General features: G+C 40.6%; 1 protein-coding gene and 1 long non-coding RNA gene across 10 annotated transcripts; one reads left to right on the top strand and one right to left on the bottom strand.

Annotated features, from left to right (window-relative positions):
- On the top strand, positions 1 to 14,406 carry pecam1b (platelet and endothelial cell adhesion molecule 1b). 9 transcript variants are annotated; one of them, XM_076035676.1, is made up of 14 exons: positions 1 to 260; positions 357 to 392; positions 1,212 to 1,496; positions 2,130 to 2,399; positions 2,490 to 2,759; positions 3,249 to 3,521; positions 5,182 to 5,454; positions 6,142 to 6,420; positions 6,822 to 6,923; positions 10,154 to 10,198; positions 10,629 to 10,736; positions 11,236 to 11,292; positions 12,559 to 12,611; positions 13,937 to 14,406. In XM_076035676.1, exons 1-14 carry the CDS (start codon positions 215 to 217, stop codon positions 14,039 to 14,041), a joined length of 2,202 nt encoding a protein of 733 aa, XP_075891791.1. In that variant the 5' UTR covers positions 1 to 214; the 3' UTR covers positions 14,042 to 14,406. The 9 variants fall into 9 exon arrangements, with proteins under 9 accessions (XP_075891791.1, XP_075891792.1, XP_075891790.1 ...); XM_076035677.1 differs by having other exon boundaries at positions 3 to 260; positions 10,151 to 10,198; positions 12,559 to 12,581; XM_076035675.1 differs by having other exon boundaries at positions 3 to 260; positions 10,151 to 10,198.
- Positions 11,727 to 16,618, bottom strand: LOC142894972 (uncharacterized). The gene is made up of 2 exons (XR_012928149.1): positions 14,201 to 16,618; positions 11,727 to 14,100 (listed from the first exon to the last, which is right to left on the bottom strand). It is a non-coding gene; the product is annotated as an uncharacterized LOC142894972 (long non-coding RNA).
- Positions 16,619 to 17,611: the final 993 nt, after the last annotated feature.

Raw genomic sequence — 17,611 nt, 5'->3', positions numbered from 1 at the left:
TCCTGGAAAATTAATCCAAGCCAACGGCTGCACGGGTTGATCAGTGGCGTGCGTTACTGGCTGACCACTGACTGCATCGATGGGAGAACCTTGTTGACGTCCTCACCCAACCAACCACCCACCACCCGATCTGTCCCCCAAAACACAACGCCCACCAGCCACCACAGTCACAGCCCTGCTTACCTCCAACGGTGCTGCTTGTTCCTCAGTGACGATGGCCATCTTATTGGTTCTCACCACCACCATGCTCCTGTTCAGCTGTAAGAATGCCGACTGCTCAGAATTTGGATTTGTTCTTGGGAATGCACTTGAAAAATGTGTGATTAACTTGCTGCTGTTCTTTCTACTTCTACAAGATGTCCATGCAGAGAGCATTGCCGCTGCACAGCAAAGTAAGTGGAGTCTTATTCGTTGTTGGTCTGTGTGTGTGTGTGTGTGTGTGTGTGTGTGTGTGTGTATATATATACATATATGTATATATATATATATATATATATATATATATATATACATATATATATATATATATATATGTATATGTATATATATATATATATATATATACATTGATAGAGAAATTTTTTATGGTTTATGATTAATGTAACTAACAGTGTTCCATTTTGTTTAAAAAAAAAATGTTTAAAAGCTTTGAAGAACACAAGCAGAAATTAAGAACAAACAAATAAATGAGATTGAATTAAATATGATTAATTATAAGGTAAAAGAAGACAAACAATTTTGGAGAATAAAAACAAATAAATGTTCTGAAAGAACATAATGAACAGAAAAAAATGTGCTTGAAAAAAGAAATCAGTTTTTTGGGCAGGTGATTCTATCAGGCCTCCAGGACAGGAAAAAACAGCACTGTCTTCGAAAAAAAAAAGATTTTTATTAATTATTATTATTATTATTATTATTATTATTATCATTATTATTATTATTATTATTATTATTATTATTATTATTTATTTATTTATTTATTTATTTATTTATTTATTTGCAGACTCAAAGTTATTTCAGATCCTTACAGGATGGAAATTTAAATGTTTGTAGTCTACAGCCTCTCCAGTAGGTGTCACTAAATCCCAGAACACATTGTACCTTTATTTTTTTTTAGAATTGTTTGTGTGGTTTTTTTTTACTCCTTAGCTTTTAGATAAAATTGTGTTATTGATGAAATCTAAATATTTTGCACTTTGTTTCGTCCCTAGGTATCGTAATAAGAAAGGTCACTCTGTACATTGAACCCAGCAATGAGGTTGCCAGGGGCGCCAATGTGACCCTATGCTGTCAGGCTGTGCTTGATGAGCCAGAGGCGGTTGAGTTCGCCATCCTCAAGGACCAAAATGTGGTTTGCACCCAGACCATGAGCGGCTCCAATGCCCTGCTGTGCCCGCTGACAAACCTCAAACTGGCCAACTCAGGGCACTACACCTGTAGCGTTAAATTTAAGGACGAAGAGGAGACCAGCAAAGTCCATACACTCACGGTGACAGGTGTGTTTGCAATCATGGATGCTGTGTGACCTGTTGAGGACTGAAAGTTCATGTGAGTGTAATCACCAGCAAGGACACAGTTCAGGCTGGAAAATAATGAGGCTACTACTGCTACTGCAGGTCCTGACTATGAGCTCCCACAATGACTCTCATGGTTGTTCTTGGTACTTGTGACTTTAGCAAAGTCACAGCTATGAGTGTCATTACATAATGTACCAAATTCTTCTTCGTGAAGTACACCTGCATTTTGTGCTGAACTGAAACTGAAAAAATGATTGCACTTTGACTCAGTGCTTAGTCTGAGAAAAAAAAACTTGCACAAATTGACACACAGGGAATCTGGTCTGGAGAAATGATGAGAAGAATATTTTTAAATAGATGTTTTCTCTTTCAAATAGCTTTTAATAAATCATGTGATATGTGTGAATAAAACACAGACGTAAAAATGAAAAAACCCCTGCGCTTAAAAAAAAACATTATCGCAAATGAATGTTACTTTTATGTGACTTAATTTCCAAGCTAGAAAATAAGAATTCATAAATTGTACTTTGAATTTGAAAGTGGCTATAGCTGTCATATTTGTCCACCAAGGGTGGTGCTGTCTCACTCCCATCTAACTGACTTTGTCTCCAGATGCTCCAGTTCTCCACCTCAACCCTGTTGAAACCACCGAAGGAGAGGAGATAACACTCACTTGTGTGGCACCTGAGCAGCCATCAAAATTCTACTTTTACAAGGATTCCAAATTAATGTGGGCTGGGACTATCGACTCCACCAAGGCAGTGCTGAACCATCGCGTTGCCAGCAGTGGCACCCACACATTTCACTGTTCCTACAAAGTCCTTGTAGACACGGACTCTTATGGGTCAGGCAACAGCAACACTGTCACTGTTTCAGTCAAAGGTACAAGTGTTTTTTTAGAACTGTAAGTTTTTAAAGGATGGAGGACATTTAAAATAATAATATTGTCTTTTATTACTTTCATCTACTTAGAGCTGGCCATCGCACCAGTTTTGGAGATTACCGGCCCACAAAAGATCTATGAAGGAGACCAACTTTTCCTCACATGCAGCATCAACACCTCTCTGCCCAGCACGAGCCATGCCAATGTGTTACTGAAGCAGGGCACCAAGCTTCTCAGTAAGGGATTACTCAAGGTCAACCACAGCCTCCTGGTGCTGGACAAGGACTCAGCAGATTTTGAGTGTGAAGTGATTGTGAAACGTGTGGTGAAAACAACCTCAAAGAATATTTCAGTGGCCGGTGAGTTGCTGTGCTTTGTCTTTATCATTGTAAAAGGAAACTTTTACTAATCACGTCAGATTTGATGTATTATCAGATGTGTATTGTGTTCACTGAAATTAGCTTGCTGATCAACAACTACATACAAAAGTATCCTTCACTATTCAGTTTAACGATTAAATCAATATTCAATTCCTACCTCGAGTTAGTTGAGGGTGCGGTGAGCAGCAGTGTAGTGCTGTAGTGGGCAATCAAACCCCAAAATCCCAACACTAAATGCTGTGCCAAACAGGTCTAGGGTCGGACCTGTCAGTGGTGGGACCTGTATAGTGAAGGACGAGGAGCTTGTTCTTTGCTTCACTTTTTCACCTTAGGAAATGATTTCATTGAAGGAAATGTTTCATTCCATGTCTGATCTTGTTGCCGTTGCGACTGATTATTAGGAATTAATACGTGACCAATGACACCACTCCTGTTGATGATTTCCTATGCTTCCAAATCTGTCCACAGAGCTGTTCTCAGCGCCCACTCTCACCATGTCTCCAGCTGAAGTCTTCCAGAAGGACGACATGACGCTCACATGTAGGAGTGACAGCTATGCCTCTGAGAGACTCAACAATAGCCAGCTGATTTACAGTCTGGATCCACGTCAGGACTTCCTCTACTCTAAAAGTAACGGGGTATTCTATGGCAAGGCTCCTAAATCTGAGTTCAACGTCAGCTGTGTGGCTAAGCACAAGGGCATCGACAAATACAGTGAAATCTCCACTCTGCGTCCCAAAGGTAAGACTGACCATATGTGCATTATTCTAATAATACACTGATAATTTAAACTGGCTCAAAGTTGCTGTTTCTAATTTAAATTGATGCACCAGTTTCAAATTTGTTGTGGTTATTGAACAACGTCAATATGTTGTACTTTCACATCCATCCATCCATCCACCACCGGATACTATTTTGTGCAGTGGTTAGTGCCATCGCCTCCCAGCAAATACTGTAGGTCAAGGGTTCGATCTCGGGCCTTTCTGTGTGTAGTGTGCATGTTCTCCCTGTGCCTGCATGGGTTGTCTCCGGGTTCTCTGGTTCCTCCCACAGTCCAAAAACATGCATGTGAAAACATGAATTTAAAACTCTAAATTGTCTGTGTGAGTGCGAATAGTTGTTGTCTCTGTGTGGCCCAGCGATAAACTGGCAACTTGTCAAGGGTGTAACCCTGCCTCTGCCCCCTGACAGCTGGGATAGGCCCCAGCAGACCCCAGCAAACCTGGGTGCAGGAGGAAGTGGGTATAGAAGATGGATGGATGAATCTGTTCCAAGTGCTTAATTTCGAACTTGGTCTCAAACAATCAAAATAAACAATTTACCTTTACCTTACCTTTGTGAGCAAAGTTTAAGCAAATAATTCTGGCACATCTGTGACTCCTTGATTTTTAATTGATCACTAAAAACAAAAACAAAAAGGAAATTAAAAAAAAAATGAAACCTTGACTAAACCCTCCAAGACTGAAGTTTGCGTGTTAACTGTTCATGCATTCACTGTACTTTAAACTACTGCACTGGATGCACAAAACCATTTTTGCAACCATCCCATTAGTTAGCTTCTGCTGCAACAAATCTTTCTTGTGTCTGCTGATGCTGTTTATTGCAGTGTATATATTGTGTCTGCAACTATTCTGTCTATTTTATTTATGTTCTATTTATTTCTGGTTCAATTACATGTTTGTGACACAGGATTTTTTTTTTTAAGGACTTCTCCTTATTACGTTATATCAGTGGCATTGAATTGAAAGCATCAACCTACTGCTCCTCTTGTGAACAAAGAGAGAACAAAAATTGTCTGGAATTGTATGATGCAAGTTTTTGCTTCTGAACAATGAAAGTAAAAATGTCCCAGTGCCAGTGTGTGTGTTTGAGCTGACACACTTTCGCTGGTTCTACCTGAACTAATCGTTCCAGGAAAGACCAGGAAAGGGTGTGCAGTAAATGTTACAGATGCAATTGTTTTGGATGAGAGCACGGTATGTCATGAAGTTAAAACGAGGAGACTGATCCATAGTGGTTTCTAAATCAAGGCCACAGTTTCAAAGGTTGAGGGCTCCAGGATTCTAAAACACAATCACTTCCTGCATCAACAATCCCAAACCATAAATATATGAGGTTGTGTCCTCGAGATGTTTTGTGCCACTGCACCTGCAGTGAAGAATTTCAAAATGTGTTTGTTTTCCCTGAAAAGTGTTGTGTCAGTGAGTTTGTTGGTTTGTCTTGTAACTTCTCATAACTTTGTCTGCATCACGTACCACTTTGACAGTTAGCAGATCTCCTGTTGCCTTTTCTACCTGAAGTGTTGGCCTAAGACTGAATGCCTTCACAAATCATGAACGGCTACGTTTCGCTGCTTGTTTTGCTCCAATCAGTTAGCTCTCGCTGCCTCTCCTCTCTCCAGTTCCCGTCTCCATCCCAGAGATCTCGGTGGTCGGCCAGGCGATCCTCGGTCAGCCTGTAAAGATCCTTTGTCGGTCGCGCACTGGCAGTCTGCCAATCACCTACACCCTGTTGAAGGGATACACGACCTTGATGGTTACCACGGTGCGGCTGGCCTCAGAGGAGGCCGTCTTCACTGTCGAAAGCGCCAGCGACTTAAGAAGCTACAAGTGTGAGGCCAAAAACAGTCTGAAGAATCCACAGTACAGCAAGACGCTCATCGCCGCGGTCACCGGTAAATGTTTCTGTTTAGCACTTTGACATTGTTACGTTACGTTACGTTATCGTAACGTAATGTACTTTTTCACCATTTTTGGAGCCAGAGCACATTTTTTTACATTGACAAAAATCTCACGGCACACCACCAACCAAAAATATTATAAAAGGACACTTTTTAGCCTAATAATGATAATATGGTCTCCATTTATTTCTACTCAATCAGTGTGAAACCTGAGTCCGTTTAGATGCACACAAACAAAGCTGAAATCATGGGAGGGTTTGAAGAAAATAGGTTTACACTTCTTTTAAAGCACAGTCACTCAAGACTAGAATTTATTACATGTTTTTTAGGCCAATCCAAGTAAATTTGATAGTTTTCCATGGCACATCTGACATTATCTCATGGTACAATAATGTGCCACAGCACAGTGGTTGAAAAACACTGCGTTACGTTACGTTACGTTACGTTACGTTACGTTACGTTACGTTACGTTACGTTACGTTACGTTACGTTACGTTACGTTACGTTACGTTACGCCATTTGCCAACAGACATCCCTCCACAGTCTTCATAGTAAAGCAAGCAAAGCCAAAGGTTTGCTTAAAGCTCTCCAAATTTACCTCACAAACAAAAATGCAGCGCTGCTGATCAGAGAAAATTTCCAATAATCTCCACTAATCATTGATCTCTTTCCTCCCCACAGTGCCTCTCTCCAACCCAACCCTGATCGTCATCCCAGACTTGGCAGAAATCACTGAAGGAGATCATCTCTACATTATCTGTAGCGTTGAAGGCACTCCGCCGGTCACCTTTAAGTGGTACCGCTCGGACAAGAAAGATCCAGTGTATGCCATCACCTCTTACAGCAACAACACGGACTACCAGATCCCGGTCCTGTCCAGGAACCACAGTGGCAGGTACAGCTGTGAGGCTGTCAACCCCGCCAATAACATCGTCTACAGTGATTTTGTTGACATCCAGGGTGAGCAAACAACAACTTTTAGCATTTTTAGAGGCAGATATTATATTTCCACTGTTTTTTGTTTGTTTATTATCAGCTTTGATCGAAAATATTCCAAATCACACTAAATTTCACACACGCATCAGAGCTGGTGAAAAAATTATAAATTAACCACTAAGGTTTAAATTTTAAATTTTAATTTTAAATATGTGTAAAGTGAAGGAGAGGCCCACTGAAAAACTTGGTTAGGTGACAGGACGAAGTTTTGACAGGTAGTCACTGCCCAAGACTTCCTGTGCATGCAAGGAGGTGACATCAACTCTTTGAACGTTGCTGAAAGCTAATTTGTTTAACTGAACATCTTATAGATTTTATAGCCACTGACCGTCTGTCCTTGTGTGTGACTCTGTGCATCTCTGCAGTGCGCATGGCGTTGTGGAAGAAGGCCTTGATTGGAGGAGTGTGTGGGCTGGCTGTGTCAGCGCTTGTGGTGGGGCTTGTGCTGTACTTCAAATCCAGGAGAGGTAAAGAGACCGACACTCCTCTGGCTAGTTGGGCCTCTCTTGTCAAAAAACAAAACCAAGCATTTCTTCACTGCTTCCAACTGCTTTTCTTTTCACATCTCCTCTCTGGTTGTAGGTAAAAGAGACAGAGTCGTTGAATTGTCAGTGTGAGTTGACTTGTTTCCTTGGTGTCTTTGAATGCAACTGTTGTACTCTTGTGTAGTGACAGGAGTGTCTGCTGCAATCCGCAGGACCACATACATAACTGTTTTAAAACCCTGCCCCCAGTGTAAAAAATAATTAAGATAATAATAATAATAATAATAATAATAATAATAATAATAATAATAATAATAATAATAATTTATTATTATTATTATTATTATTATTATTATTATTACAATAACTTCATCATCACCATTAAAATAATCATAATAATAACAAGAAGAATAGTAATAATGGTAGTAGTAGTAACAATAATAACGGTATGGTGGAATCCGCCAAAACTAATAATGGTAATTCATTTTTAGCTGCAGTTATTATTATCTTATTTATAACAGCAAAACAAATCAAAGTCATATAAGTTGTAATTATTGACATTTATTAAGAACACTTGAGAAACAAAGTGCCAATGCTTCTTGGGTTTAACAATTTGCAAACCTTTTTCTTTGTGTTCCAGCTTTTTAAAAGATGACTAAGTCCACATGCAAAATCACCAGTTTGTAATTTGTTCCTTTTTGAACTTTTGGAGCTGGTACTGTTTAGATGAAGCTCAATCCATTGTGGTGTGATGTCTCACTCTGCCTACATTGACTTTAGTTTCACTATTTCTCAGAAAGCCTCCGAGCCCTAAATCAGATGACTCTTTGATAGTGACTCTGACCCGCGACACAGGGGTTTAGATCGCAGCCTCAGGTAGCTCAGTTATACTCCTCCACCACCTCTTAACCACTAACCTTCCTCATTGGTTGTCACCCTAACAGCCGTTAGTACGGACATCTTTTCATCAACAACAATCCCCCTTTCATCCACGCACGTTCTAACACACCCCTGAGTGTTTATCCCCCGCTCCACTTCCTGCTGGGTGGGACTTCCACCGTCCCCCGTCTGTCTCCTTTGGTTGCATGCATGCACTGTGTTTCTCCCTCCTCTTGGATGCACACGTTGTTGGCAGTGAAACCTTCACACTGTGTGTAGTGTTAGCAGCACACTGTGATGCCAGTCAGTCAGTCAGTGGCTCTTGCTGAAAGTTCATGCAAACTGCTCACGTGACCCGTTATCATCTTCTTCCAGGCGCAGCCCGAATTCAAGACGGCAAAGAGGGGAGAGCGACCAATGGGCTTCCTCCCTCCGACATCAGCCACAGGAGCAGCAACAGTATCCCAGCCGCAGTGTAGAGACTCATGATGGCCGGGACTTGCATTTAAATGAACGGGGCCTTCCAAAGACAACAGAACAAAAGCAAACAAACAGACTTGATCGCAATACTGTTCATTCAAAGACCGGACTCACTGATGAGTCAGTGAACAGTTGGAATGAACCCAATGCTCCCTCTCCCCTCTCACTGCCACCCACAGGTCTGATCTGATCTTTTGACTTGTCTTTTCTTCTGCCCTGATTGTCATATCTTCTGTTTTTATCAGTGTTCTATTTGTCTGGTATGTAAAATGGGTTTGTTTACAATTCAATGTGCACATAGAATTTGTCACTGTTGTAGGACATATATGTATATATTCTTGGTTGAAGCTTACAAAGTGATTGGAAAGAGCGACACTTTAGAATAAAGACGTTGATTTTTTTTTTAGTCCCTTGTTCTGGATGCCATCTTCTTTCTGCTTCAGCTGAAACTCAGAACTCGAGCTTTGGTGCTTGCCAGAGGAATGAAGTTTTCCCTAAACTACCCAGCAACAAACACTGTCTGGCTCTTTAGTACATGGATGCGTTATCAAATTCAACTTTACCCGTAACCTGCCGATTGCTGTCTCTACCTTTTCATGTTTTTCTCTGTCTTTCGGTAAGTTTTCTACTCTCTCTGTGGCTTTACAGTCAGTCTGCGAAGAAGTGTGTTGCTTTGCACTAAGTTGTTGTCACCATTGCGTACATTACAACATTTGAGCTACAAGCAAGAGCTCTCCAACACGTTATTTCTGGGATTTGGTGTAACTCAGTTTGAGTTCCTAAAAAGGAGCGCAAAACCTTGACTTCCTCAAGGGGCTGAAACAATGGAGTGCGCAAGAAACTTCCTATGTTGACACAGAGCTGGGGTAAAGCGGGACGCATTCTCTGTTAGTTTGAATTCATGCTGCAGGTGGAGGAAATTGACCACATAAACCAGACGGAGCACGGCATGAGATTACAATCCTGACTGGGAAATTGTTTTTGCCACAACTTAATGTGCAGCTGCTGCCAAATTACTGATCCATTGTGTACAGAGCAGCTGAGAGATATTTATGTATGCTATGTGGAAGGCAGTGAGCCGAAAATCAAACCTGGCTTTCGATCATTTCTACTAAAAGATGACCTTGTGAGAGGACTTACATCATTGTAAGACACAGATTAAATGTTTGTTTTTTTTGTTCTAGAAAATACCAGCTGTATTAGATGGAGACTCACATCAGTTGTCTCTGTTTTGTATTAGCCTTCATCCAGAGAGTGAAGCTCTTAATAACATTTGGAGGGTGAAATCTTTGAGGCCTTCTTTCCATGGCAATTATATGAGACTCGGTGGGACAGCTTCACACAATAGCTTGTATTTAAAAAAAAAAAAAAAACTAAAAGAAAATAAGTCTATATATCTCCACAGAACAGCATATTAAGCCTCCAGCAAGTAAACTACAGTGTAACTTCCTGCTGGAACCAACCGTTGACAAAGGGTGTTGACAGTAACCTGCAGAAGAATCTGTTTCATTTGTAATATCACAAAGATGATTTTGTCCTTGCTGCTGCTCTGACTAATTGTGCTGCATTGTGTTCATTGTTTTCTGTCATTTTTGTTTCTGCTCCTCTGTTGTCACTCATGCCACTCCATGTAGATACTTTCTGTGGATTCGATAAATTACCTCCCAATCTTGTCTGAGTCGGGAGTTGCTCAAGGTTTCTTCCATTTAAAATGCCAACTTTTTCTTTGCCACTGTCACCTTAGATGATATTATCTGGCAAGATTTTTTTTTCTTCACCACATTAGTCCACAATCTGTTCAAAGCCTGACATAATCAGTTTATCCCTTCTGTTTTGTCTGTGTCTTTCAGCAGTCAGCACTGAGATCAGCGTTTGGACTCAGAGACCACCTGAAACTGGTGAGTAAAATTTATTTTCCTATTACTCCATGAAATCATTTTGACAACGGGTTCATGTACTGATAATAAAAGAAGTTAAAAAAAATTATACTGAAAGAAATATGTAGGGTAAACAGGAATAATAAAATTATTTTTGGTCACCAGATATATATTTTTTTTAAAAGGAAGAACTGGGAGATCAATTTTAATATTCTGAATCATTGACTTGAACCAACTGACTTGTTATAGGGTGAGGATTAGGTTCCGTAACTAACATAGTGAAGGTATCAGTGAGGGATATGCATTCAAAACACTGGCGCGAGCAGCAGAATTGAGGAATAGATGGAGTTCACTGATAGGACAGTGAATTTTTTGTTAGGTGAATTTAGCATGACAGTCAAACTTTGACTTGAACAGAAGAATACAGGGTTTGCATGGACATGTCTCGCAGAGTTCTTTTCAGACACAGTGGACAACGAGGAGAGCAGCGTGGTGACCACTGAACCTGACGTGGAGTACACAGAGGTGGTGCACGCTCAGCCAGTGGATCCCAGCAGAGGTAATCACGCTTTTGACTTGTTTTGTCTGCCTGTTTACCACCTGCCACGACCTCTTACTCTTTTTGATTAAAAGTAAAAAAAAAAAAAAAAAAAATGTACGCTTCACACTGATGTACAATACTTGCTTCCACACGACAGACGTCCTCATAAAATTTGCTTTGCTCACATTCCTTCATGGTTGATGGTGCACAGCAGCACATCCTGGGAGGGGCCCTAATTACAAGTAATTGACACTTCTCTGCGCTGCTGCACTATCTGCTGCTATCTCCAGAGGCGCTGCAGCCTTTCTAAACAGGAAGGGTTGGCCAAATTGCCTGTATGATTTTTGATAATGGTCCCGTCCTGTCCTGTTGGGTCCCGCCAACCAGCCTGGCACTTCCAGAAAACGATGCTAACTACCTATTTTCCACATTAGTCAAAGATCAAACAGTCTGTGTTTGTTTGACTCTGTCATTAGACGTCCAATCCGGCTGATGTGCTGCTTTTTTTCGTTGACAGTCCCGCGCAGACAAGGCACGGACACAGTGTACAGCGAGCTCCAAAACTCGCCACACGGTGAGTTTAAATCCTAGCATTTAAAAATAAGTGTAATATTTGGAAATTATGAAGAGCGGCATCAAGTGGTTACATTTTAGATTGCAGCGTCTTTCACTCTCCCTCCCCCTCCTGGGTTTTCCAGCGACCTATGGTGGCCATGCACCAAAACCTGGATACCTCATCAAACTTCTTCTTCATTGGTTTATTTGAAGACGCGAGTTGTCACCCTAATTACGAAAAGCGATGTCAGGCAGCTGGATTTGTCCACACTGGGCTTCCTTAAAAATTGCGATACAGGATGGCAGTTAACTGGGAGCAAGAGTCTTGCTATGTATATTTTGTTGTATGTATGAGGACCGTCCTGTACTGCGATTATATTAGGTTATTAATATATTTATGGGCAGTATATCAAGCTTTTACAAGTATAAAAAAAAAAATCATACATCAAGCCATATATTACACACAGGATCTTTAATGACGACACCTCTTTGGTGAGGCCGTCTATGGTGACAAGTTACATCATTTTGGCCTCTAGTTTTGGTTCAGACCCACTTCCCGTTGTGGGCGGGGTAGAAGGAAAAAAAATCCTTCTGAAAAGTACCTAAATGGGCACAGCCTCACCTGAGGACATTATTAGAAAATTCCTCGTATGCATTATATATTTGTTTCAGCTATTAAGGTTTATGCTTTTTAAAATATTTTTCAGACATGATACTGGACTTTGCAGACAGAAATAAAGTACATAAAATTAAAAAAAAATATATATATTCTTAAAGTTTATCATATCAAGGCATGCAGTAACTGCCAGTCCTATTTTACTCTGGCACAGTAAACAATAAAATAAAGGTTTGACACACAGCAGGATGTGTCTAGTATATTTTGCAGTAACACATCCTTGATGAAAACGTAAGGAATTAAATATAAATGTGTTGTGTAAACCAGCCCGAGGTTCAAACTACATTGTATGTCAGTTTGTAAGGTAAGTTTCACTCAGGCCAGCTCGAGTAGGGTGCCCATATCCCGTTCCTGTTGCCAAGAACTTCCTGTTATTAGAGCAGCAGTCAGACCTTGGATGTGTCTATCTAGCAGTGAGTCAGACTGTTAATGTTTCCTGATGAATGATTTCTAGTGATGCCCTTGTAAGACGGGGCACCTCTAATGACTCACATGAAACAAAGTAATATTGAGGGAGCCGACATGGGAAACACTGTCATCAGTGTGAGATGACTTGCGATGACTCAGGAGGCTCGCAAATGTGTTCACATGATTATTTTTTTCCTTTAGATATGGACGACCACGACAACTATGTGAGTGACCAGCAGCACGTTCCCACCCAGGTTCTTCTCACTCGCCTCACTTTTTTTAAATAACTGCTTGCATTCTCTTTTTCTTGTTTATCCATAACCTAAGAAAACTCACAAATCAAATGAATATACATATATGTGTGTGTGTGTGTGTGTGTGTGTGTGTGTGTACACACACACACACACACACACACCTTTTTAATTTCACTCCCATTTACCTCAAAGCATGACTATGAAGTGTTTCTGCATTAAAATTGTAATTCATTTTTATGATTCACTGACTAAAATAAAGTAGAACACCTATTACACAGATTTACAGCAAATTCACCTTTTTTCTTTTGTTTATTTTTTTCCTTAAAGTTGGTAACTTTTGACTGTTTTCTTTTAAAATAAGAGTCACCTCCTGGTCAGTGTAATCATTGGCAGGACGATAATGCTGAGCCACAGAGGGAAATGGCCGTCAAAGTTTCCAGAGCAGAACAAAGGCTTTTTGGGCTGTAGCTTCCTCCGTTATCACCGCTTCAGATCAGCACTGCGGGCCAGTCAAACTACACCCAAACCCATCTCAGCCAGCTCGCTGTCCCCCTCCGAACAGCACTTTAATGCTGCTGTTAGTAACGAGACTGGCTGGGAAGAGGAATTTCAAATAACCTTAGGAAGTGACGTCACGTTCTATAAAAAGGGTTGCTCTTTCATCCGTTTATCTAGCGATTAAGAGGAAGACAGAAAAACAAAACAACCTCTGGGAAACGTTATCGCTTCAGCGGGAATGAGGGATTAGCACTTGGGTAGTTGGTGAAATTGAGATTAAGTTACACTGCAGCCTCATCTAAACTCACGCAGGAGATAGTTTTATGTAGGGAAGCACAGATGCCAATACCAGTCCAGATTATGTAACCCGAGCCCGGGTTGAGTACTCGACTAGCACTCGTAAAAAACGTGCCGATACCGCGACACGGATGACACTGACACGGACGTTTTTTGTTAATTTTGTTTTTGTACTGCAGTGAAACTTGTGACAGTCGCCCTGTTTTAGAAAAACATGTTGATGAATGTTGTTCAAATAACAGAAAATAAAAATCAAAGTAATTCTATAATGCGTAATGGTCTTATCAAGTACTCGGTACTGGTATTGGTAAACTGAAATGCAAGTACTCGTACTCTACTCGTTCTGTAAAAAAAGTGGTATCGGTGCATCCCTGGTTTAATGCAACCAAAGGCCACAAGAACACACTGCTGTTCAGTCTCCCTTAATGCCTTGACTCTCCTTGTTGACGCCATCTTAACAGCTTTGTGTTATGTGACACGCTGCGAGGATTGTGTGTATTTAGTGGCCGTTCTCCTCTGTTTGTCTGCAGGGCTCGGTGGAATACACTGCGCTCAATGGTGAACATGACGAGATCACTCGTTACCAGTCAGAGGTCAACAGTGACCAGGACCTGCCGTCGTCGTCCGTGGGTTAGCTATCACATTTTCCTCTTCTTCTCACAGCTTTCGGGTTCCCTCAGTTCCCTCAGTCACACTCTTCACAAATACAGAGGAGTGATTATGACAATGTCTTGGATGTAAATATTGTTTTAATCTGATTCAATGAATCTGGTATACAGAAATAGAAGTCTTACTTAAAACTGGGGTGTCGAAGATTTATCTATGGAGGTCAGCCGAGTCATGTCATGTCATATCTCTCAATGCTGAAGTAGCCGCTTTGTAAAAGATCCTTAAAAACATTTTGCCTCTATTTCAAAAAGCCTCTTAACCTCTAATTTTTCTCATTTAAAGACGTGTCCAGCGTGAACAAATGTCTGACTTTTATAAATGCAAAACTCCTCTTTGTTGTGGAATTGTATATTTTGTTCAACACTGACGTTGGAAATATGTTTAGATAAGAATGTTGAATTGCAGCACATCACGGCTTGCAAAAGTAAAAAATAGATCATACCTGTGTCACCAAAATACTAATGACGATGTACAGCAAAGCACCATCTCGGGATATCACATTTTAAACCTTGGACCAGATTGACCAAACCTGACTAAGAGTTAATTTAGGCTGGACTCATCACTTTTGTCGTCCACATCATTAGTGCTTTGCATTGGTGCACACCCAGTTGCCTCGCTTCCAGGCATTGCCACTTAAATATAAGAGAAGAGCCATGTGTTTAGAACCATCTATGGTTTTCTCATTGCATTTTGCAAGATCACTCTTAAGAGTTTTGTGCTCCAATAGTCATTGTTGGCCCTTTTGTCCGTCCTACATGTGGTAGAAAGAGGGATGTACTAGCACGCAGGCTCCATGGCAAGACGCAGAAGGAAACTAATTCAAGTGTGTTACAGGAAAACAATTGCATGATGCAGTTTGGGAATGCTCAAAATAATAATAAAATAATGATGCCAAAAAACGGGACATATCTGGGCCAAACACACGCGAGTTTAGAAAACAAAAGCGAAAGCGAAAGCAAACAAACGGAAAAAGAAAAACTTAACAACACATGGAAATAGCATCAGTGAGATGCCGTTAGAATGAACCACTAGCTGGCGCCATTACGCTGCCATGATACTGTAGCGAAATCACTCTTCAAAGTTGTTTATATGGATTGGTTGTGGCACACAGAGCCATCTTGTGGCAGGAAGTGTCATTACTGGATGTCTGATGTTTCTGTGACGCAAAATACATAATTATGAATTACGTTAAATTCCAAAAATTAAATTACACACACACACACACACACACACCATGCATACATACATACATACATACATACATACATACATACATACATACATAGGTTATATATTGCATCAGCTTAACCCTTATCTAACAGATCTGATGGAAACTCTTATTTTCTGGCTGTAAATTATTCTTGCATTGGTTTGTCTTGTGTCTAATTCTACAAAGTCAATACATTTTTGCTCATGTGACTTTTAAAAATTATTTGTGTTCTATTGTTTTTGTGATCGTGATAACCATGTAAATTCATATTTTTGCTGTTTTTGAGAAAAAGAAAACTACTCAATGAATAGAATAAATGTGCAGCTGTTGCACCAGACTTCTCCATAATAGCATAAATATTGCAGATCAGAAGCAGAGTATATGATGTGATGTTGTAATGCAGTGAGTATTTGATACTGAGATGCTCCTGGCTTGTTTGTTGTATAAATGTTTTATGTGTGACCTCTGCACTTGGAAATATTACTTGGGCAAAACAATGTAAAGGTGATTTCTAATGTGATGACTGACTGAAACGCACTTAGTGCTAATGTAGCCACAGAGTGGCCTGACATGTAGAGAGGCTAATATTGCCACGTCATTTGTATCCGGTTGGTGAATGCCTCCAGCACAAGCGCACGCATGCACACACACACACACACACACACACACACACACACACACACACACACACACACACACACACACACACACACACACACACACACACGCACGCACACACATGCACATGATGCCAAAACTCCACAGGATCTCCCAGCGTGTGCATCAACATAGTGAAAAACATGTCAGAAACACTTTCTGTCAATTAAATGATAAACAGAGATCAATGAGTTTTCCTCAAAAAAGCCTACATGTTTTTGGACTGTTGTGTTACTTAAAGTGCATTAGCCATTAATGAGACATATCAGCAGCTGGTTATTTAGTCTGTTACACCAGTCCGCACTTTTTGTATTAGATACTTACGTCATACTCATACGTCGATGTAATTCAATATCCCTCTTCCAGTAACCTGAAGGACTGCAGGGCCTGCGCTGCTGATGTTGTCATGGTAATCGCCCAGGAACACTCGCATTAATGCCTCTTTTCAAAGTAATAATGTGCTCATAGCTGAACACCCGTGCACTCCTTCCTGTCCGTCTCTGCCAGTGTCCTTTTTAAAATTGCATTACAATTTAATGAATTGAACCTGCTCAGATGATCAGAACGCTGGAGCTGGACCTCTGTGTGCGTCAGTGTGCCTGAGCCTTTGACGTTTTCTATGTTCTCCTGCTTTGAATTCATCACACCCACTGACTCAGTACAGCTCAGACCTTCCTGTTTTCTATCATGAATAAAGCATGTTAATTCTGCTTTAGGGTCATAGCGAGTCACGCTTAACGTCATCACATACAAAACATTTCTAGCCACAACATTTCCTCTTGGTACAACGGTGAATAGATTTTTGGTTTAAAATGTCAAAAAAGTGATTTCTTCTGACTTCAGCAATCTCTTCAGTCCCATTTAGCACCAACTGCAGGTTTATATCTGCACTTGTGACTGATATAGCAGTACTTTTTTTCCAGATTAATTTTACAGTATGCAGACCATATGCTGTCAATGTGCACAGCTTATTGTCACTGCAAACCCGCTCGCTTAAATAAAATTCTAATAGATGCAGGACAATGGCAGAGAGGCAGTCAGGTGTATTTGTATGACCTAATCATCATTACATCCTACAATAAACAAGTAAACCCTCACGTCTTGCCAATGCAGCAAGACAGTCACAAGACTATTGTATTGTGATTGCACAAGTTGAATAGTAAAATACAATAACCACAAGGATCATTGCGACTTTCACTGAGTCAATACAATTTGTTGCAATTTAACTTTACAGTTGCCTTTTGTGCCTTGTCAAGTGTTTTAGGTGTTTCTTTTGCGAGACCCACAGCAGGATGTGGCCAGGCCATGTGCAAACCTGTCAAACTGTTAAACGGCTTTCAGCTCTCTGTGGGGAGAACTGACAAATGAAGATCGCATGTGAACGCGCATGTGTTGTATGTTAGGTAGGGGAGAGCTCGTTTGTCTTTCTTTTTCTCCCTACGCCGGACATAAGATACTTGCATCGACGTTTGAAAGAGCGGCTGTGTTTTAAAGTATTTGTTCAGCAGGAGCTATTGATAATGAGGCACACCAAACAGCCATCCTCGCAGAATTAAGTGCCACCGACAGACGTAGCCTGGCCCTCTTTAATCACATCAGCTGACACTCTCATGTGAAGAATAGGGTGTGTCTTTAAAACACACACACTTTGTTTGCCATTCTTAATATC

This window comes from Nelusetta ayraudi, unplaced genomic scaffold, assembly GCF_046127955.1.
Source record: "Nelusetta ayraudi isolate G7.1 ecotype Tasmania unplaced genomic scaffold, CSIRO-AGI_Nayr_v1 ptg000004l, whole genome shotgun sequence".
In the NCBI taxonomy this organism is placed as follows: domain Eukaryota; kingdom Metazoa; phylum Chordata; class Actinopteri; order Tetraodontiformes; family Monacanthidae; genus Nelusetta; species Nelusetta ayraudi.
The sequence above is the reverse complement of the archived record's forward strand: the minus strand, read 5'-3'. Positions and strand labels throughout refer to the sequence as shown.

Bases quoted from the DNA above. Each gene is read 5' to 3' on its own strand.
- pecam1b (XM_076035675.1), top strand. From the start codon at position 215: ATGGCCATCTTATTGGTTCTCACCACCACCATGCTCCTGTTCAGCT. The intron at 3,522-5,181 runs GTAAGACTGACC...TCCTCTCTCCAG, and splicing joins CTCCACTCTGCGTCCCAAAG to TTCCCGTCTCCATCCCAGAG. The intron at 6,924-10,150 runs GTAAAGAGACCG...TGTGTCTTTCAG, and splicing joins GTACTTCAAATCCAGGAGAG to CAGTCAGCACTGAGATCAGC.